The sequence below is a fragment of the Emydura macquarii genome, unplaced genomic scaffold (genome assembly GCF_026122565.2).
Source record: "Emydura macquarii macquarii isolate MOO-44397 ecotype Brisbane River unplaced genomic scaffold, CSIRO-AGI_Emac_v2 contig_2422, whole genome shotgun sequence".
NCBI lineage: Eukaryota > Metazoa > Chordata > Testudines > Chelidae > Emydura > Emydura macquarii.
In genome coordinates, this window is record NW_027132559.1 from 38,018,378 (window position 1) to 38,041,675 (window position 23,298).

General features: G+C 41.0%; 1 protein-coding gene across 1 annotated transcript in view; it reads left to right on the top strand.

The window, feature by feature from the left end:
* Positions 1 to 862: 862 nt before the first annotated feature.
* Positions 863 to 23,298, top strand: part of LOC137162252 (macrophage mannose receptor 1-like) — a 108,925-nt gene continuing 86,489 nt past the window's right edge. Inside the window, exons 1-9 of the mRNA XM_067561855.1 lie at positions 863 to 990; positions 4,762 to 4,923; positions 5,978 to 6,091; positions 13,412 to 13,558; positions 14,838 to 15,020; positions 16,306 to 16,460; positions 19,792 to 19,905; positions 21,116 to 21,231; positions 22,816 to 22,964. Coding sequence (XP_067417956.1) covers positions 930 to 990; positions 4,762 to 4,923; positions 5,978 to 6,091; positions 13,412 to 13,558; positions 14,838 to 15,020; positions 16,306 to 16,460; positions 19,792 to 19,905; positions 21,116 to 21,231; positions 22,816 to 22,964 — 1,201 coding nt within the window. The 5' untranslated portion in view covers positions 863 to 929. The remainder of the gene's footprint in view (positions 991 to 4,761; positions 4,924 to 5,977; positions 6,092 to 13,411; positions 13,559 to 14,837; positions 15,021 to 16,305; positions 16,461 to 19,791; positions 19,906 to 21,115; positions 21,232 to 22,815; positions 22,965 to 23,298) is intronic.

The window sequence follows — 23,298 nt, forward strand, 5'->3', positions numbered from 1 at the left end:
ATGCTTCTACTATGGGGGATCCATACTGGCCGGTACAGTCATTAACACCTTCTAGATCTACCACCAGCAAATGCAGTGGGAGTATTCACCCGTTCAACAATATAACATACAGAACTGGTGAATATTCCCACTGCAGGCATTAGATAAATTGCATAACCTTTCCTGAAGAAGGCACTCAAAAGTGCTCTATGACAGTTGTCTAGTCCCTACGCAGGAAAGCTAGAAATTACCTTTGAAATGCATTATTTCTGAGATACCTTTTGTCCAGATATCCAAAATGTGTATGCTGAGATGAATGAGAATGGCACATCTGAAATCTTAATTCAGAAATTAAGCAATTTTTGTTTTCAGAATTAAAATTCTGCTTGTCCTGCAGGGTGAATTTAATTGAATAATGCAATAAAATTAATTCCTTGCCTTCTAGACAGGTGGAAATGTGAGCTTCTACCAATTTTACTAGAATACTTTAATACTCACTATATATCTGAGGTATATGGGTTAAAGGCAGAGGCTGAGCTTTTATCTGTGTTCTTCTGCTGAAGGCTTGACTCTGTTAGCTCCCTAATATCTTTTAGAAATTTCATTGGCTTGGAAACCCAACAACTGACCCATCTGTGATACTGACATTGTCCCAGGAAACTGCACTGAATTGTAACCACTTTGTTTATCACCTGCATTTCTATGGAAGGAGACTTTGCCCTCAGTAAAGAGCAATTCACTTACAAAAGAAAAGTTTGCTCTGTGAATCATTTCAAAATGCCACATGTGACAGGATATTTCCTTATTTAGAGCCCAGAGCATTCCCCTGATCTGTCAGCCCTTTGAAACATAGTAGGATCTGCCACCCAGCTCCTTACAGAAGAATTTTATTGATAGCAAGTAATTACGGTTCATCACTTGGAAAGGAAGAAAGGAATGAAACATCTGCCATGAGTCTCTCCACATTACTCATTTTCCTCTCTCTCATGCATAGTGCTTTGCAGCTGCTGGGTAAGTCCCTGTTGTGTGTCTCCTGTAAAAAGTGAATATTACATATCTTCAGCTCATTTTTTCCTTAGGCATTGTAATACTCTGGTGCAGAGTCTGGCTATTCTTTCTTTGTTATTAACCCTAGGATGTCTGAGAGCTGGGATGTGTTAGACCTCTCTCAGGGGTAGTTGCAGAGTCATACAAGATGAGGGGGAAGCACTGGGCCTAGCGGGATACCAGAAACAGGCACACAGAGAGAGAAAGGAAGGAACTTTAATTCTGAATAGCCTGACTTGCAAATGTTCTGGCTGGATTATTGATGGGTCTGCATGGGTGTGTAACGGGGGAAGAAGGTGCAACTAGCTTTCCCTGCCTTCCCTTGCCATTACACCCCTTGTGCAGTGATCACCCATAGTACAGTTACTTTGTGGAGCCATTTTTTTTCATGGCAACATTCTCCATGTCTCTACCTTCTTTGAGAAAGAGGCTACAAGAGCAAGGAATTGCCCCTTCCCCAACATTGGGCGGGATTCTAATTTCTGAGCTGGTCAATGTGTTTACATGATGAATGGATGAATGGTTGTAGCTGATAAAGAGTATGTCCACACTGCACTCGGAGGTGTGAATTCAGTTCGGGTAGATATACCCGGGCTAGCTTTAAGCTAGACAGCACTGCTATAAAGACAGCAGTGACCATGTGGCCGCACGGGTTCCCATGCAGACTAGCAACTCAAGGACATGCCTCGGTTTCCAGGCAAGCTTATACGGCCCATGCGGCGTCCCATGGCATCATGTCTTCACTGCTATTTTTAGCCATGCTAGTGAGGTTAAAGCTATCACAGGTGTGCCTACCCAAGCTGCACTCACATCTCTGATTGCTGTGCAGACATACCCGAAGAGGTAAAGTGTGTGTGCCCGTGCATGTAGATAGACAGACTCTGCATTTTTAAAAGTGACATGATTTTGTGTGCCTCAGTGTTTTGAGTGCCCAACTTTAAACAGCTTCAGGAGGCGGAGCTGGTAGCCTGACCGTCTTAAGATTCCCCAACACTCTCCATGATGAAACCATGTTTTTAGTTGCTTATCACTTTGCCAAACGTTGTGTTTGGGCTGACATTTTTCATAGATGTCTTCCTCACGCTGAATTTTTTGGGAAAATTTCAGCCAGAATGGTTTAGCCATTTCTGACAATGCAATGAGGGAAAATAGTGTTGTTTTTTCGCTGTTAAATTCTGATGACCTTGTCTTTGGAAAGCACTACCATCCCCATGCTTTGGGGAAGAGACTGTAAATTTGACAGGGACTAGCCTCAGTGTCAGAGATCTGGCATATGCCATTCCTGTGGAAATCTATCCAAATTTGGTCAAGTTATAAGCCTTTGAAAAAAATCACAGTTGGCACATATTCAGTGGAGACATCTTATATTTTAGCAGCGAAAATCTCTGAAGGTTCTTCACTGAGCATACTTGAACCGTTCACAACTCCTAGTGCTGACCAGACTGGGCCTGAGCCTTCCTCACAGAGATACTCACCGTGCTTCAGCTTGTACTGCTGACCATCCTCCCCATGCACCATCCCCGTAGTGTGACATCATCTCAGTTCCTACATGTGACCAGACTGCTCTGGTACCATCCACATGGAGTGATTGAAGGGGAAGACTGATGCATAGAGTGAGACATGGGACTGGATGGGCAAGTAGGCTAGGTCTGGGAGCCAGGGAAGGAGAGGGAGGTGGAGAGGGAGACAGTGGATGGTGGGTGACCTGAGATTGGCTGAGGAGCCAAGAAATCATGGGACTGGCAGGGCAAGAAGGCTGGGACCAGTTGGAAGGGGAAGTAGGTGCAGGGAAGGGATGACCGATTTAACAAGGAGCCAGGGTGCCTGGGGGATAACTGGGACTGCCTGGGCAAACAGACTGGGACAAGAACCCAAGGGACAGGAGGACAATAAGAAAGGACAAGGAGTCTGGAGAATGAGACTGGCACTTGGAGCCATCATGGACAGAAAGCATGGGCAGCGGGAGTGGGTGGGCAAAGAAATAGATGGGCAAAGAAACAGAGCACAATGGGGGAGACTTGAATTGGGAACAGCCCTGAATTATGAAATACGCCCATGTCATTCACCTTCCCAAACCACCCCACAGAGATGTCAGTGAAATAACCTCTGTGATCCACAAGCCCCTGCAGGACCATGGAAAAGTACCTCTTGCGGTTTATGTACTCGGTTGCTAGGTGTGCAGGCGCTAAGATAGGGATGTGCATCCCATCAATGGCCGCACAGCAGTTTGGGAACCTCATCGTGGCAAACCCTTCCACTACGTCCTGCACATTTCCCAAAGTCACTAGCCTTCATAGCAGAAGTCTATTTATGGCACTGCACACTTGATTCATGGCAGCGCCCACTGTAGATTTACCGACTTCCGAATTGATTCCCAACCGAGCGGTAACAGTCGGGGGTTGCCAGCTTCCACAGAGCAATGGTGACTCTCTTCTCCACCATCATAGCTTGTCTCAAGCGAGTATTCACGCACTTCAGGGATGGGGCCAGCTCCGAGCACAGTTCGAGGAAAGTTGCCTTTCGCATACAAAAGTTTTGCAGCCACTGATCATCATCCCACAGCTGCATAATGATGCGGTCCCACCAGTCTGTGCTTGTTTCCCTGCACCAGAACCAGCGCTCCATGGACTGCAGATGACTCATTACAGCCTGCAGCAACTGGGAATTGTGCTTCTCGATGGCTTGGAGCAGGGCAGACTCGGTGGCATCGGTGTTGTCTGTGCTTCAGCTTCTTGCTCTATTTCAAAAATAATCGATGATAAGCCGCAATGTATTTGTCACACTCACAATAATAGTTCGGAGTTGAGCTGGCTCCATGTCTCTGTAGCAATGGTGAATGCGGGGAGTAAAAAACTGGCACGAAAATATTTTTCCTGTTTGTTTGCGGGGGGAAGAAGGCTGGGCGAAGCAGCATTGCATCCTGGGATGATGACACTCATCCCAACAGCCACCGCGGCTAGTTGCACTGTGGGATAGTTACCCACATTGCACTGCTTTGCAATTCGAATTAAGGCTGGTCAGTGTAAATGCAGGAGACCTGTGCGAACAAAGTAGTGTAGACAAGCTTCTGCGATTTCTAAAAATCAGCTGCTGAAAGTCGACTGACTTTAAGTCGACTTCCCTCGGCAGTGTAGACATAGCCTAAGATTTGTACAGCAAGTAACCTGAGGAGTGGAGACTGAGACTAACTAGATGAGGAAAATGGGACTGGAACTAAGCGTCATCACCAGGACAGGGACAGATTGAGGGTTCAATCTTGAGGGCAAAAGAGTCTGTATCCACTAAAGCACACTTACCTCCAGAGGCTGAAATGGAACTCAAGATCCCTAAACCTCACTGATCCTCTACTGTCAGAAGCAATTGCCTGTGGGCGTGGGTGTGCATGAGCGGCATACTCTGCCCCAAAAGTGACAGCTCATCTGAATGCCCACCCTTCTGCTTTCACCTGTGGTTAGGGCTATCTTAGATTTTGTGAGAAAAAAATACATTTAAAATACCTACCCACCCCGAGCTCTCCCCCTGCAAAAAAATTCAGAAGTTTAGAAGACTATATTAAAACATACACTAATAGAATTCAACTCCTGGTTTGATTTTAGTTGTGCTGTTTGCTTTACAATTAATATTACACATTGGTGGACTCTGACAGATTTTACATTCCATAGAATCACAGACTTCATAACAGAGTCTATTTGGGTCAATCATAATGCATATTCTATATGTTACTTCCCTTTCCAGGTGACACTGAAAGATTTTGGGCTGCAGATTTTTTGACAGGTTTCCACTACCAGATAAACTCCCAATCAGCTCTAACATGGCATCAAGCAATGAAAAGCTGCCAGCAACAGAATGCAGAATTATTAAGTATCACAGAGATACAGGAACAAAAATACCTGAGAGGTAAAGTAACAAAATAATCAAGAGTGAAAACACAAAGTGAAATCTAGGCTGCATAGAAGTTAATGGAAAAACCAGGGGGACCAGGGTTTCACCCACAATGGTTTTTCTCCTTTTGTGTCAATTCTAAGTATATCTCCATTGTCTGATAAACCTTTTCAGTAAGGCAGCAGGATTTACGTCACCTTCTAAAAGGACAAAATGCATGTTCCCCTTTTCCCCCTCCCCCTCCTAGTCTGTAGTACAAGAAGACTGATCGTTCCCCTTTTGGGGAACACAGTGACATTGGCCATGATAGCTGGTCCTATCTTGTGTACCAGGAAAAATTAGAAGCAACATTCTGGTTAGATTTTGCATCAACTCCTGGTGGATGGTTGTCTCCACATCTTCTTCTTCCTCCCACCCCAGTGCAGGAGTAGCCATGATCTGATCCATAGATTAATTTGTTTCCTCTAATCTTTAGTGATTATTTATAACTCCCAGAGAATCCATGAAGGTAGTTAGTCTCATCCTAGTATGAGTGGATTTTACATGCTTACACTTCCAATAATGCCAATGGATTTAATGATTTAAGCTCCTTGAAGAATGTTTATAAAGGTCGTGAAGGAGGCTTCATAAACACCAGTTTGGAACAGGCCCAGAAAAGTGCTGCTGATCCTTTAATATACTATGCTTGTAACTTTCTTGCTGAGTTTACTCCATGGACTCTCTTACAGGGTCATTTTGGAATAGCTCTTACCCTAAAAAAAGAAGCTTTTGTCATCATGATCTTATCAACCTTTACTAAAGCTTAGTATTGCAATGTAAGGTCAGAGAAGTAACTTCTTCCAAAAGTGATTAAATGAAAAGTTCATTTATTTTTTCTGTTAGTCAGAAATCTCTAGCCTTTACCTATATATGCTTACATGTGTACTATGTTCCTATTTTTATCTATGTATTTTAGTAATCAGAAAAGTAGTATTTTCATTGACTGGTTCTGTTTTAGAAATGTATGTTTCTTGTTTTTAGTTTTACTTCCTTTGGTTCAAAGTTTCATTTAATTTCTTTTGTCATTTAGAGCTAACTAAAAATATGGATTCCCCTCTCTGGATTGGACTTAACAATTTGAATTTCAACAGTGGATGGCAGTGGATTGGTGGCAGTCCTTTCAGATATTTAAACTGGGCTCCAGGTAGGTGTAAATCTATTTATAATCATCAAAACAGATCTTCCACTGATGTAAAGTGGTATAGGTCCACTGAAGACACTGATTTACACTACCTGATGGTCTGGCCCATCATTTTTAAGAGTAAAATTGTCAGATGCACATTATAGATTTCAACTCCAGTATTTTTTTCTCACTACAAGCATGAACCTTGTCTATTAATTAAAATTAATATCATTTGGAGTTAATAATCACCATACACATCTGATCCAAATTTTTCTTTAAAATGTAATTCAAAAATGAAAAATATAAATCAAAGCTTCCACAAGAAGCAAAATATTTAGGAAATAAAGACATTGCCTCTTCTTCACATCATCTAAATATTATACACCCTTAGAGTTAAACTGATGCTTCATCAAAAATCTTCAATACATTCTATTTAGAGACAAGAGGCCACTGCATTCTGCTAGTTTTATTTAAACATAACTGGAATAATGCAGTAGAAATCAAGCCCATTGTTGCTTATACAGTCTATTACATATTTTCTATTTTTTATTTCTAGGGACAGTTGCATGAAAACTAGATTGTAACTTGTATGTGTTCATCTACTCTTGTATCTTACTTCCTTGCTGAAATCCATAATCCAATGCTTGTGACAGGGTGAGATTGGAGGTGGGAGGGCAAACATGGTGGTTTCTAAGTTGCTTCCACAAAATAAACTCTGCCCATGTGAGTTGGCAAAATGAGAAGCTGCTAACAGTAGATTGTGCAGATGTTTGAAGTATGATCATGTGAATTGCTAGTTTTCTTCTCATTGGGGCTTCAATATACCTATGGGCTCCCCTGAGCTCTTTGGGCTGGGCTCCTTCTTGATTAAAGAAAATGGAAAATAAGGGGAGTTGTCTCCCAAATGCCAACCACTTGTGGCACCAAAATAAGATGTCACTTACAATAACTTGTGTGGATCTATCCTTCCTTTCCCACCCTTGCTTATGTGTACAATGAAGTAATTAACAATGTTGACATTTAAATTATCATTACTGGGTACCTGCATTAACATCTCACAGAAATGAATGGGGTCAGTTCACACCGCTCATGGTTATTGGTCTAGGCTCTCTGCAGACACCTCTTTGCATCTTAAGTCAGGTCTACACTACAAAGTTAGATCAACATAAGCCACCTTGTGTTGATTTAGTTATGCATGTGTTGTCATGGATCCACAGATCCCACGCTCTTGAACAGCTCTGGAACAGTCCCTGGAAGGACCCCTTCAGTGTTTCAGACCCATTAGGGCCACACTCTTTCATTAGGGTAAGCCAGTTGGCTTCACCGCCTCCTGGGACCAAACCTTGGAGCCTTCAGCATGCCTGCTTCATGCTGTGAATTCCCTTCAGCAAGTCCATCTGAATTGGACACCTGGACGAGACGTCCACACCCAAAGGGAGCAATGCACCTTAAACTAGAATGACCTTAAACTAGAATGGCTCTCAGCCAGCATTGTAAAAACAGAAGGGTTTATGAGATATCTGGAACACAGCATAGAAAGTCCTTAGTTATCACAGAGAACAGAAAGTTATAGCTAAGTCCATCGGGATCAGTCCAGAGACCTCTGGACGCCTCTTTAGTCTCAGTCCAGAAGCTTCTCCCTGCCTCCAGCAGCTCAAATTTAACAACTCCACCTGGCTCCTCCCCAGTTCTTTGTTCTCCAGCTTGTCACACCCAGCTGGCTTCCTAAATCGTTTGTTGCTAGATACCAAATGTCTGGGCAATTGGAGTGGCCATTGCTCCCAAGACACTCCATGAGCCCCTGTCCTCAGGTAGCTAGGCGTTGGTCACGCCTGTGTCTCTGGGTCTTTGCAATGAGTAAACAACCCTTTCCATCACGTACTTAACCATACATCACATAGGGGAAATAACTGAGGGCCTATAGGGAGAAGAGACTGCACGAGCACAACAGACCAGCCATAGAAACATGGACATCTACGAGCAGATTTCATGGGGGATGCAGGGGAAAAGGCACAATATGAACCAGCAGCAATACCAGGAGAAAGCAAAGGAGTTGCATCAGGCATATCAGAAGTCCAGTGAGGCCAACAGTTGATCCACTGCCGAGCAACAGGCCTGTCACTATTACAAAGTTCTGCATGCCATATGTGGCAGAGAACTCACCGCCACCACGCATACAACTGTCGATACCTCCAAGGAGCCCAAGCCACAGGCCCCTGGTGTGAGGACAAGAAAGAAAAGGAGGATGTGGGACATGTGACTAGGTGTCCAGGTCTGCTGTGAGCCAAGACCTGTTTGAGACTCCACTCCAGTCCAGTCAGTCCCGACAGCTGAGCACAGACGAGCCTGGTTCAGGGGAAGGAACCTGGGGTAAGTATGTAATTGTATTTTCCGTTACAAGATGCCCTGATGGCAACCCCAACGCAACAAGACACTGTCATTGATTTACTCATACTAGACGAGGTAGCAATAGAATAAAAAGAGGTAGCATTATTATCTGCTTTTCATTCCCTTGTAGAGTTAGGCAAGGGGGACCATGCACAGCAGTTTGTGTCTGTACACAGGGATGTCCCTTGAGTCCTCCTGAGAGATCTTAATTAAACTTTCATGAAGATAGTTGGCAATCTTCTCCTGAAGGTTTCTAGGGATAGTAGATTTCTTACTCTGTGGTAGGACATTTTCCCATACCAGTCAGCAACAACTTTAGCAAGCACCATTGCAGTACACAGGCTAGCAGCATATGGGCCCGGATGGCTTTGGGACGCCAGCAGCGGTTGTGCTCTCTGTGCCTTTATTACCCTCAGGATTGAGATATCAACTAACATTACCACCACCTGTGGCTAAAGGTGCCAGTATTTAGTGCCATGGCTCTACACTCATAGTTCCATTCAACTGAGCAATTTGCACCTCATTTCCCTCACCCCGGGTGGGCCATAGTCCCTCTGGCAGAAGCTGTGAGTGGGCCGGGCACAAGCAGTCCAATACAGAAGTGTCAATAAACTTGTCTTGTTTACATTTTTAAGGGGAGCAAGGAAAGGGAGTTCTGAATCTTAACTTTCACATTCTCTCGTGACTATTTTGACAATGATACCTCTGTGTGTTCTATCTGCAGTTGCTGCTATTGCCGCTTTGAGAGGATCCATACTCGCAGAACACCTGAGCCAGATAAGACTTGGGATGACATGTTCCATGAGATCCTGCAAGCCAGTTCTGCATTGGACTGTGAGCAAGGGCCCTGGAGGGTGAATGCTGCAGACAGCCAGGAGAAAGAGCCAGGAGTTGGAGAGGGAGGGAGGCGCACCAGGACATGCTAGGACTTCTTGGCAGTGAACACAGATGCTACAGACCTATAGGTTCAACAATTCCAGACTATCCTCCAGGGAGAACTCCATTATAGCACCTCCCTACACCCTCCCTCAATATACCGTGGTTGTCATATTGTGTCAACATACGGTGTCATCAAGGGCCACATACCTACCCCTACCCACTCCACCCGGGGGACATTAAGGACAACCGCAGCTTCAGTAACCTGACCTGTGAAAGCCACACTCGCTGTATGCGTAGGTAAAATGGACACAAATGTTCTTTCTCCTTGTTAAGTTCTGTTCCATTAATTTATTACGTTTTTAATATATTTGCTTTTAAATTGCACAGAATTTTGTTTGCACTGGTTTTGTTCCTGAATAAAATTTTATTATTTGAAAAGTAATTCATCTTTAGTAGTTCACAATCTATGCAGAGGGCCTAGCAGTTCTGAAAGTACCCACTTACATTTAATGTACAGTGTGGCATAACTCATAGGCTCAGTGACAAACACGGAGTAATAATCATTAATGTACAACAAACACAGCAAGATTAATAGGTGCATTGACAGTGTTGTATTCATTAGACATACACCAAGCACCGTACATTTCCTAGCAGTCCCCAGTACACCAGGGCCAGGGACAGCAGAGTTCACCACAACACATTTCTGTGGCTCACTGTTAAATTGCTCTTTCAAAGCCTCCCTGAGCCATATAACTCCATGTTGGCCCTTCTAATAGCCCTTGGTTCTGGGCTGTTTAAATTCAGCTGCTCCACTTCCACCCTCCACCCAGGTGGCAACTTTCCCCCTTTGCTTCGCAGATATTATGCAGGACATACCAGACAGCTATAATCATTGAGATTTTTTTAATTGAGATCCAATCTTTTGAACGAACAATGCTAGCACCCCTTCAATCTACCAAAAGCACATTCAGCTGTCATTCTGCACCTGCCTAGCCAGTAGTTAAATCTTTCCTTGCTGCTGTCAAGGTGGCTGGTATTAGGGCTTCATTAGAGTCAGGGGAGCAAGGGGTAGTCAGGGTCCCCCAGGATCTCTATTAGCATTTCAACATTATCAATGGGAATCTACCAGTCTGGAAAGTAGTTTTCTGAACAGTCCATGTTCTTGAAGATGCGAGCATCAGACACCTTCCTTGACCAGCCAACATTGATGTCAGTGAAGCATCCCTGGTGATTCTCCAATGCTTGCATAACCATACAAAAGTAGCCCTTTCTATTGACATACTCTGTGGCAAGGTGGCTGGTGCCAAAATAGGGATATGAGTGCCATCTATTGCTCCACTGCAGTTCAGGAACCCCATTGCTGCAAATCCATTCACTCTGTCCTGCACATTGCTGAAAGTCACTGTCTTTTGTAGCAGGAGATGATTAATGGGCCTACACACTTGCATGACAACAGCCCCCACAGTGGATTTTCCAACTCCAGAATGATTTTCTTTGGATCAGTAGCAATTCAGCATTGCAAGTTTCCACAGCGCCCTCACCATTCGCTTCTCAACTGTTAGTGCAACTCTCATTTTGGTGTCTGGTGCTGGACAGCGGGGGCGAGCTTGGCACATATATCCAAGAACGTGGCCTTGCACATCCAAAAGTTCTGCAGCCACAGTTTATCATCCCGAACCTGCATTATGATGTAATCCCATCAATCAGTGCTTATTTCTTGGACCCAGGAGTGGTGCGCCACTATCTGCAGCTGCTCTGTGAATGCCACCAACAACTTTGAACTGGTTCTCGCTATGTCCCACAGCAATCTATTGTCCAAGAAATGGTCATGTTCCCCACTGATTCAGTGCGTCTTATGGCTCTGCAAATACTGGAGGATCATGCATGCTGGACTTGCAAGGCTTATGACAGTAGTGCCGAGTTGTGCAGGCTCCATGCTTCCATCAGCAATGGCGGACAGTGAGAAGTGCCACATGGGTTTGTGGGATTTTTTTAGAAAAGCTGCAGAAATCATGGGATATAGATTATGGGATGGAGACAGTGTCAAGGTGGGAATTTGACGCCTTGCTCCCCATGATCCCTGCATGACTCGTTTCTGCGCCACCAAGCATTGCCAAAAAGTCCCAAAAGACAGTGCACTGAATGGTGGCAATTTGCACATGGGAATACCTACCCATGGTGCACTGCACTGTGCATCAGCACAGGCACCGTTGGTGAGTACACACAGCACCGACTCAAAGATCCAAGTATGCACATGCACAAGCGATATACTCACTCTGGCGTCTTTACATCAACATAACTTGTGTCAACCGAAGTTTGAAGTTTAGACATGGCCTTACAGTTGGTTCATATGTTTGAGGTTTTCTTCACAATAGCTGGAGACTTACTTTTTTTTAATGAAACCTGACATTCTGGAGAACAAGACAGCATCTTCAGAGAGGGGCTGGTTTAGCACATAGTTGCATCCTGGCTATTTCTGTGCCCTGATGACATCATAATTAAAGTAATTGTTGTGGAAGTAATAGTGCTGTCATAGAGGTTATGATTTCTGGTGCTGAATATGTAGCCAAACCATATGAACTACTAAGGAACAAACATTGTGGACCCGTTTCTCCACTACCTAGTACTTTGTGTAATCATTTACACCTATGCAAAGTGGGTTTTAAATGCTCCACTCACTTATACTATTTTATACTCACAATGCACAGTAGACAACTAGCTGCAAAGAAGTGGAGAATCAGATCCAGTATTATATTACAATTCTATTATTATTTTTCCCCCTGGAAATTTCTTATTTTTATCAACAAATCTGCTAGCCCAAATATCCTGCCTATTGTCCATTATTTTACACAATTTAAAAGAAATTATACTGATGATCATTATCTGTGTCATCAAGGTAAAAACTTATCTATCAATATACTCTTCTAATAATGAGAATTGTGTAAGTATATAGTAATGAAATGACAAGAGATGATTGTTAAAGACACTACAGATGATTCAGAAATAAAACATAATGTACTGATAACTGGAGTAAAACTGTAAATCCAATATCCTCCCTAACTCGGTCAGTGTACCATGAGGAGAAAAATCTGCCCTGATCCCAAATATGTTCTTCAGTTTTACCCTGAGCATATGACCAAGGATAATTCAAAATATAACATAAACTGGATCCCGAAAATTAACTTTCTCAAAAATATGATTTACAATTGTGCCTATATAAAAGGGATACCATCAACTTAAAAATCACTCTTCTGTCTTAGTTTTCTTTCCCTACTATAACAAGTAATGCTAAGTTTATTGTAACTCAATGTTCTCAATGTGACACTGTGGCCAAAAGAGCTAATGCAATCCTGGGATGCATAAACAGTGGAATCTCAAATACGAGTACAGAAGTTATTTACCTTTGTATTTGGCACAGGTGTGACCACTGTTGGAATACTGTGTCTAGTTCTGGTATCCATGATTCAGGAAAGATGTTGATTAATTGGTGAGGGTTCAGAGAAGATACATGAGAATGATTAAAGTATTAGAAAACAAGCCTTCTCCTGATAGATTCAAGGAGCTCAATCTATTTATCTTAACTAAGAGAAGAGTAAGGGGTGACTTGATTACAGTCCATATGTATCTACAGGGGGAACAAATATTTAATATGGTATCTTCAGTCTAACAGAGAAAGGCATAACATGATCCCATGACTGGAAGTTGAAGCTAGACAAATTCAGATTGGAAATAAGGAGTAAATGTTTAATGGTGAGAATAATTAACCATTAGAGCAACTTACCAAGGGTGATGGTAGATACTCCATCACTGAAATTTGAATGTTTTTCTAAGAGATCTGCTCTAGGATTTATTTTGGGGAAATTCTGTGGCCTGTGTTATACAGGAGGTCAGACCAGATGATCCCTTTTGGCCTTGGAATCTATTAATTTTTTCCAGTTTGATTAATCTGTGCATTTGATAGCACTTCCTGTCTAGTCAGTTTAACAACCATAAAGGAAATAAAGTGTTCCTTTTTTGGTCACATGATTCTTTGCAGCAGTTACATGGAGATTCTGCTTTATCTGTTTCTCAAAGGAAGCCCCTTTCCAGCCCCTGGTAAACTCTGTGTAGTGCTGAATCCCAGAAGAGCTTCTAAATGGGAAAACCAGGCATGTAATCAGAAACTTGGCTACATTTGTAAAAGAGGAAACTCCACTTTAGAGTCTCTCAATATATCCTTAGGTAAGTGTGTCAATTTAATAAAAGGTGATTATTTTTGTAGACACTGCAAAGATGTGCAAAGGATAAAAATGAGATGCATTTTGATTTCTATGAAATTACAGTAGAAGTTATTTTTCAGCCAAGAGCAATACTTTAAAAACACTCGTGTGTGTGTGTGTGCATGTCTTTATGCACAAGCCGGTGGACACACATAATTTTCTATATTGCTTGGTACAGAAGGATATTATTTTGCCCTTTAGCCTATATAAACGAAGAATTACAAGGGAGGAATTCCATAATTTCATTCATCTAAAGCATGGTGGCTAAATTATATACAAGTAAAAGCCATATTGGCAACTTGACAGGAGCCAAGGACCTAATTTGCATAAACCATCATTGTAATTTCATGCATTTAATTTTCGCAAAAGGTGCACACAACAGCCACCCTAATCTTTAATGCAAAGAGTCAGTCTGAGATGACTACAGCATGCAATGCTTCAGGTTCATCTGGGCAGGCCAGCCGGAGCCGTACTTTTCACTATCCACATCTCTGTATTAAAGAGTGGCCATGGGCTACATTTTACATTTCCTTGGATTACATTTAGCCTGCGGGCTGCCTTTGACTCAAAGCATAAATGACACGTTAACAGCAGACACAGCCATAAACATGCTATCTTTAGTGATCTTTAATAGGCTATTTCCCAGGGATTCAGGAAAAGCTGCTGTAAATGCCTAGTGACAAACTTAGGGGAGAGATTTTACTTAACAGTATTTTAATTGTCAATAATAACATGAAAAAGAAATGGGTCAAGATTCTTTAAAAAGGGGGCCTAAAGTTAGGGTCTCAAATCTGTATTTAGTCAACCAAATAGGTGGCCCAATTGAAAAAGATGACAATTTAGAGAGGAGACAGTGAGTTCCAATAGTTTACAATGAATTTCTGATAGTCTGTTATGGATAAGCAGTTCCAAGGGATTTAGAACATGAGTGTCAATGCCTGAAAATTATAGAGCGCTGCAATATATGACAGAAATCAGTAGCACTGTCCAAATCTGGGCACTTTAGAATATTTAGACATTTAAATTATGAAGAACCATATTCTATTTATAGTCACATTTCACATATTTAATATTAATCCTATTTTTCTTCTTACTTGAACGTTCCTGAATTTCTGAACTCAAATTCCACTGATATTCAGCTAGATCTCCTATATTTTATACGGAATAACAGAAAATACTGCCAGTCTCATTTACTTTGTTCTGTTTTACATTGCTCTAAAACATTTTTATTTTCATTTTAGATCACTTTGCATCTATTAAGTGCCCAGAGGGCTGGTTGCCATACACAAGTCACTGTTACATGATTCACAGAGAGCCCAAAGTATGGCAAGAAGCTTTGACTTCATGTAAGATGCAAGATGGAAATTTGGCGAGTATACATAATATTGCAGAGTGCAGCTTTATTGTTTCTCAGCTTGGCTACAGTAAGTATTTTTACAGGAAACTGTTTTGTCTGCAGTATTTATAAGGACCAGTTAGCTGTTTTTTATTTTGAACATTACTTCTAACATTTATAGCCAAAGAACAGATCTGCCTTAATGGATGTTTTTTACATAAACACAGAAGAATATTTTTGGTTTCCTTATCAAACAAAAATCTAAGTTTTTAAAAAAGATGTACAGTAGGAAAAGAAATATACTTTAGCCCCTGAACCCCAGCTCTTGTATGCCAGCCTGATTTCTTAAGTGCATAAAGGGTATGAATCTTGTGCCTCCAAACACAGTCCCCTGCATTGGAGCCTGACTAATTCCTAGTGACCAAGGTCTTCTCAGCTAGGTCCCAATCCAGCAAAATATTTAAGCATGTGTTTAATTTAAGCACTGGAGGCGTCCCATTAAAGTTGATGGAACTACTCATGCTTAAAGTTAAGGAGGTGCTTAAATGCTGCATTGGTACCCTGGTGAAGAGCAGTGAGGAAAAAACAACTCTGTCACTTTGTACAAATAAAATATGGGTTATTGTGGTTGGTGTCAGCATAAGCTATTTCAGCTTCCTCTTTTTCTAAGAAACCACCAAATTCCTCTTATTTGTTTCATGGATCTGCAGGAGCCGGTCATGACCGAGTTTTGGGGCTGCCAACATTTTGCAAATGCATTTTATCTTGTGAACCAGAATGAGGAAAATGTTTTTTGTTTTTTTTCTGAAGAGACGTAGAAAAGGTGAACAGGGTACATACAACTTCCTTAAATATGAGCCAGGCTAACCACCATAACCAGTGCTGGTTGGTGGGACCACAGTGAGACAGCTGGCCTGGTACTGTGGTTTTCCCAGTTAGTGCAGCCCTCCCTTGCTAAGAGGGATGTTATTGCTCAATCCCAGCACCTTTAAGGCCACTGCAGACAGAAAGCAGAGTCAGGCACAAACCAGTCTATTCCTGTTCTTATTTTGTTCCTTTAAGTTATAAATAGTGTTTGTCAAAAAACGGTTTGTATCCATCCACTGCCATTTGCAAACAGCTGTATGTCCCTTTGTTTAAATGCAGGATTTTTGAAGCGAGTCTAAGACCTAGCCATGTTAAAGTGTAGGACAGGTTAACTCTCACAGAAGAGAAGGATGTGAAGGACCAATCTGCATTTTTGCTAAAGCAAAAAGACTTAACTCTCCGGGTTCTATATCCCAACTTTCATGACTGCAACTTCATTCCAGACATGAACATGTACACTGTTACCAGTAAAAAGATCATTAATACAGCAACCTCTTTTATGTTAGAGCCAACAGAAGAGCTGTGGATTGGATTGAATGACCTTAAGATTCAAATGTTTTTTGAATGGAGTGATGGGACTCCTGTGACATATATTAAATGGCTACGTGGTCAACCCAGCTATGAAAAGAGGCAAGAAGACTGTGTTGTTATGAAGGGACAGGTACAATAATCTAATTATTTTTCATAGATTCGAAAGCCAGAAGGGAGCACTATGATCATCTATTCTCACCTCCTGTATAACAACTGCCATAGAACTTCCCCCAAATAATTCTAGAACATGTATTTTAAATAAACATCCAATCTTAATTAAAAAATGTCAGTGATGGAGAATCCACCATGACCCTTGGTAAATTGTTCCAAGGGTTAATTTACTCTCATTGTTAAGAATGTATGCCTTATAGTGATGCTATAAGATGTTGAGAATGTTAAGATGCTATAAGATGTTAAGAATATATGCCTTATATAGATGCTAATCATTACATAGCTCAGGCTTAAACTGCCTTTCATTTTAAGCCTGGTTCTGAAACACTCACACACCTGGATATTAGGAAAAACTTTTTAAGTAGGAGGGTGGTGAAGCATTGGAATGGCTCACCGAGGAAAGTGATGGAATCTCCATCCTTAGAGGTTTTTAAGGCCCGGCTTGAGAAAGCCCTGACTGGGATGATTTAGTTGGAGTTGGTTCTGCTTTGAGCAGGGAGTTGGACTAGATGACCTCCTGAGGTCTATTCCAACCCTAATATTCTATGATTCTCTCTTCTCCATAACCTTACCAAAGACAAATGAAACCACCTGAAATTTCACGTGCCAGATCTTAGCTTAAAGTCAGTTTTCATGTAAGTTTGGGGCCAGTCAAACAGGGCATTTGAAAGGTGTATGAGAGCAAAAGTGAAGGACTAATATTTTCCTGATGGCCCAGAAATTCCAAATTTGTTTTGTTATTATTGTCATAGCATGAAGTGGTAACTTTGATTTTGGACACTCAAGATGCTTTATTTAGTTATTATAAGTGTCTACTGCATACTTGGTTTTCTAATCCACCAGGCCATACACCAGGGAAGTGATTCAGCTTCTGAGTTTGTTTCCTTATCTGTAAACCTGAGATATCTATACACCTCCTTAAGGCTGTGGATATCTTAAATCCTACATTACTTCTGATTGCCTGATTTTACAACCTTAAATATCCTTTAATATAGGATTTTCTTGTTTGTTTTGTTTTGCTTTTTGTGTATAATTTCTTTGGTTTTAAAAAACTGAAAAGGCATGCATTTTATGATGTGCAATATTATTGATTCTGCCTCTCCCCCCAAATGGATCAACAGGATTGGAACCTCTAGATCTAGAGCACAGGCCTCGATCCGTTGAGCTTACTAACTAACAGATAGTAGTAGCAGGCACTTATCCTCTATGTGGACAAGCCACAGGAGCGGGAGGAGACACACACTTTGTCACTGGGGGTGAACAATCATTTGCTGACAGCAAAGGAATGTTGAAACTCTGGATTCCTTGAGGGTTCTGGAAGGGAGTGTTCTCTAGTAGTTACAAACCTTTATTCCTGTACCTCCTTAACTAGCCCTTTTGCCCCTGCACCCAGCATGTACCTCTTACAGCCTGTCTCCACCTCTATCCACCACCACCCTGCAGCCTATCTCTGCCTCGTGTGCCTCACAACTTGTCTCTATCCCTCCCACACAGCTTGTCTCTGCCCCACACAGCTATTCACCCCTCTCCATTCCACTCAGTCCTTGCAGCCCATGGCTGGAGCAAGCCCAGTGCAAATGGGAACTTCAGAGAAAATAGCTGCCAAATTTTAAAGAACCTTTACTCAAGATGTGTGTACTAATATTTTCCTGAGGCTTATAACTTGCCAAATTGGGTGGACTTTCACAGGGATGGTAAAAGGCACATCCCTGACACCAGGGCATCCCCCTGCCAAATTAGAAGTCCCTAGTGCTCCAAAGCATGGAGTTTTGGGATTAAATGATTGTAAGAATATTTTTTAACATAGGCAAAACAATGTATTTTTCTCTAAACTTGTTCTGAGAATGGCTGAAGTGTTTTTGCTGAAAGTTCAGCCTGAGGCAAACACCCAGCATAGAAAATTTAAACTCAAACGGTTGAAGTTTGGCAAAGTTATAAGCAAATGAAAGCAGAGTTTTATATTGAGAAGTATTAGGCAACCTTAATTTAGGTGTCACTACCAGTTCTGCCTAGGATATTTTTTGTTTCCATTAATGGTAAATATTAATTCCCTCTCTCCCCTATTAAACAGGGGAAGAACAGAGATACTGAAGAACAGAGAATTGAATTAGTACCTAGTAGGCATTGTGGTCTAATGACTGGACCACCGCATCTCCATTTTAATCCTGGTTCTGACACTAACTTACTGTATGACATTGTGCTGGTCAGTTAGTGCTAAACTGAGCTTCCAGGTTCAACCTGTGTAAAAGGCAGCATGTAGGTGCACACTCGGAAGGAACTGTAACAAACCCTCTGTTCTTCCCCTCTTGCTCAGGGTGCTGTTTACTCTCCTTGCTTAAGCCTCACTAAGGCTATGTTTACACTGGCGGTGACAAATTCGCCGCTGCCAAATCGATCTTTCATGATCGATTGAGCAGTCAGTGAGACCCGCTCAATCAATGAAGGAGTCGACTGAATAAGTCCACCTCCTCAACTAGCGTAGTGCTGAGCTGGGCTCAGCGCTATGTGAACAGCGCGCAGAAGCAGTTGACGGGAGTTATGCAAACTACTCTGTGTGGTTTGTGTAACTCCCGTCGACTGCCGCCGAATTTCCGGGTAAGTGTGAACAAGCCCTAACTCTTCTGGGGGAACTTCACCTACTTCTTGTTCCTCCCAGGTTTCTCATTCCTACAGGGCAATATGGAAATATAACTAGATTTGTTAAAAATAAATAAATGAAAGGTAACAAAACACCCCCAAAACACCACAAATAAAAACAAAAATCATTTCAAATTGACTTTTTCTCAGCAAAGATCTAATGGCAATCAGCTGTTAGGCCTCTTTTACAAAATATACTGCAGGAAAGTTCATCTAGTTTATTACAACATACTATCATAAATAACTAAAATGAAACTTCTAACATCAAAATTAATTGGCATTTTGTGGTACATTATGATTTCTTTTTTGTGTAGTTTTCACTTTTGGTTCTACAAAATTCAGGGTTTTTCAGCAAGTCTCCTACTCGTTAGTGTGAAATAGTTACACGCTCATTAAGATACATTCAAGCCTGCATTACTCCAGTTCTACTCATTTCACTGGAGTTACTGTAGTGTAGAACTGGAGTAACGCTGTGTTTAATCTGACACATTGCTTCTTTTATGAGATCTATATTTATCAATGAGTTCATGCAACAGATTAAAAATGAGCATGGACTTCACCGTTCCTGCACTAAGGAGAGAAGAAATTAGCAGTTGTCCTAAGATTCTGAATCCCTCTTCCTGGACATTCTTTTCTCCCCCCATCACGTTCAGGATGGATACTGGGCGGCTAATGTTTGTGAAAAGAAACTTGGTTACATCTGCAAAAGGACACCTTTACCAGAAGCTCCCAGGGAAATGGAGATCATTGATCCAGGTTGCCAGAGAGTAAGTGTGAAAGTGATTGTATGGGGATCTATAAAGGTAATTTGGCCTTTTGGGTTTCATGCTCTTTAAAGTACTTTGTCTTTCATGATGACCTCTTCCCTCTATTTAGTAACTACTTTTGAAAGAGCCTGGTGTTTTTTTTCCCTTAGCAAGTTGATGATGTATGTACAATTTTTATTATCACTCTGAAAATACTCTGGCAAATCTAGTCTGAATTCATTTTTCATTTATATGAATGCTTCCATTTCTTCTATATCCTCTTCTTTGTAATGGAGTCCAGTTTCTCTTTCAGTAATAAATATACATAGACCCTTTTGGTTTAAAAAAAAAGTCTTCACAACTTTCTATGTTTATTTTACACTCTTAACCAAACCAAATAACAAACATAGCACCTAGCACAGGCCTCACTGTCTCAAATCTCTGATTTTCTCTCTCTTCATAGTCTTTAGCATCAGCAACTAATAAAAAGAAATCAGTTCAAAGCAGTTTCCAGCTATCTGGTTCAGATTCCTTACTTGTGGGCTGCCTATCTGGACTTTGAATCCCACCAGCAAGCTATGGTTCCTAATCAGCAATCTTAGCAAGTCTCACCTGCTAAAAAAGTCACTTGTTTAATCTGTGCTGCTTTTGGATAAACCTCTATCATAGATTCAGGAGGAACAAGCCCCGCATGGATCACAAGGGCTCCTTCTTTGAATTTTGAAGACCCAGTGCAGTCAGATATTGGTAGCTCTGGTTATATGTGAATAATCTGAAATGTTAAATCATTTTTGTGTTTCCAGGTTTTAGAGCCCACAATTCTTGAATTACATAGATGTAATTTCCATCTAAACAGAGCAAAGTCAATGTCCTTGTTCCTCTAGAGCTTGTGTAACCAAGCCTGCAAATCATTGTCAGGTCATCCTGAGCAGGAAAGATAACCTTCCTCTCCAGGAAAATTATACAAACATAAGAGGGGAGGAGGAAAAGATGGGTCAAGTGCGAGCAGCCCCTGGCAGACCTCCCATCATCATCTCCTGAGTAACAACAATACTGAGCTTTTGTTAAATAACAGCCCTGCCTATGTGTGGTCATCACAGTCTCTTCTTTTTTCTCAAATGAGCTTCACCAATCGATTGCACATTGATACGTATGTATATGTTAAAGGGCAGAGCAAAATCAATAGGTTAGTCTGTCAAGAACTCATGTGTTTGCCTGATGTTTGTCACAGGGCTGGAAAAGACATGGTTTTCACTGTTATTTGGTTGGACCCACATTTGTAACATTCTCAGAAGCAAATAAGACATGTGAAAAGAGCAATGGTTATCTAGCTACTGTGGAAGACAGGTATGAACAGTATTTTTTGTTCTCCTTTTAAATTTGTGCTAATGATGGAAAAAAGCTTTGAAGTTTCTAATTTTTAAAATACACTAGAACTTTTCAAAATCTTACAGCGCTGAGCCAAATACAAATGATCTACACAGAAAAAATGAATACATATGTACCTGGGGGTTTTCTATAGGCTCTGTGATGGTAGAACTGTATCTGAGTGCTTCCCAGGTAAAATTAGATTTGAAGAGATGTTCCCTCATGGGCTAAATGAAGTCTTCTACTCTACTTCATTTCCTAGTTACAGGAAGGCTATAATTATTATTATTATTATTTATTATTATTATTTTGAGGAGACAGGTTATTTTATTTATTTATTTATTTATTTATTTGCTTCTTTTTCCTCCCAGGAAATCATTCTGATTTCTGATGTTCTGTGTCTGCTTCTGTTACTGATATTAACAATATCCTATAGATCTATTATGACCCCACTTGCAATGGAGACACACATCTGGGTTTGGATTTTAACATGCAAGTTTATATTTTGATTTGGTTTATTGAGATGAATACGGTGGTTTGAATTTGGTTCTACCATTTGACCTAACCGTTCTTTCATATTGCTTTCATGCATGCATCTGCTTCTGGGCATCTCCACACTTTCTTGGCTGCTCTGTCATTTCAGAAATCCTTCCTGTACTCTTATCCAGGATTTTCAAATAACATTTCCTGCTTGTTTCCAGGTTCTTTTTCCTTTATCTCTTCTCATTGCTTGATCTAAGCATATCTAAACTGTTCTTCTTAGACCAGATTTGGCTTGTGAGGGAACTGTAGTTCTTACATCTCTCAGTCTTCAAATCTGCCGGTGTGTGACACGAGCCATCAGAATTTGTGACAAATTACCACAATGTGGAACACCTTGTGAGTTGTTGTACATTGTGTCATAATTGACAATTTTAATGTTTAATTAATAATTGATGGATTCTAATGGCTTTTAATGGTTTATCATTTTTATTTATTTTAAATTTAATTCATAATTGACAGATTGTAATAATTTTAAATCTTTCTTTTAACTAATAGTTTAATTAGTTTATATCTCTTTGAGATTAAACATTTGAGCACAATTTTTAGGGGAAAAGGCTTTTTTTAATAACAGTTCCTTTATTAAAAATCAGAGAATAAACGTTTGTGGGGTCTCTTTTAGCACATGGCCCTCTATTTCCTGGGCAGATGGTAGCTCCAAAATTTAAACAACAAAACAAAATGCAACACCTAAGGAGCTAATAGATAGCAGCTCCACCAAGACCATAGTAGGCTCTGCCTCTGCCTTCTCCCTTCTAACTCTCAGACAAATGTATAATGTCTTATATTGGACATGAGGAGAAGGAATCATTCCAAAATATTAATATGCCATAATTATCAGGCTTCCTTACTGGTGTCAGCAACAGATTTTGTTTAAAGTATAAATTAATATACTTAAACAAACCCTTTTATCAACTTTTAACTCTTTTATCAAGTTTTCCGTTCTGAATGATCTCATTAAAATGAAAAGCCAGGATTAAATCTTAGTTTAACATTGTTTTGAAACATTATTTTCCTTCACAGAAATGAAGAAACCTATCTGATTAGTCTGGTCGGGGTAAGGCCTGAAAAATATTTCTGGATCGGTCTTTCAGATGTAGAGGAACAAGGGACTTTCAAATGGACCAATGGTGAGGCAGTTCAGTACACTCACTGGAATTCAGCAATGCCTGGTATGCACTGCAGTGCTGTGTGATATGTGCTGTCTGTGGTTTTAGTATGGGTTAAGATTGAATGTTGAAATTCCCATGAATTTCCACTCTCGGTCCCCTGGTAAATTGGACAGGTCTCAACCATGGATCCTCTAGTGTATCCCTGAAGGGGAGTAAGAGAAGGAGTAAGGAGCAGGCTAGCCACATAAAGATTAGTGGGCTGCTACTCCCCATCCAGTGTAGTTGAGCAGGCAGGTGCTTTGAAGGTCTCAAGACAATGCTAAGGAGGGATCCTCAATGTTTTCAGAATTTTATCACATCATTAATGATTGACGTAGTTCATCACACTGGAGAA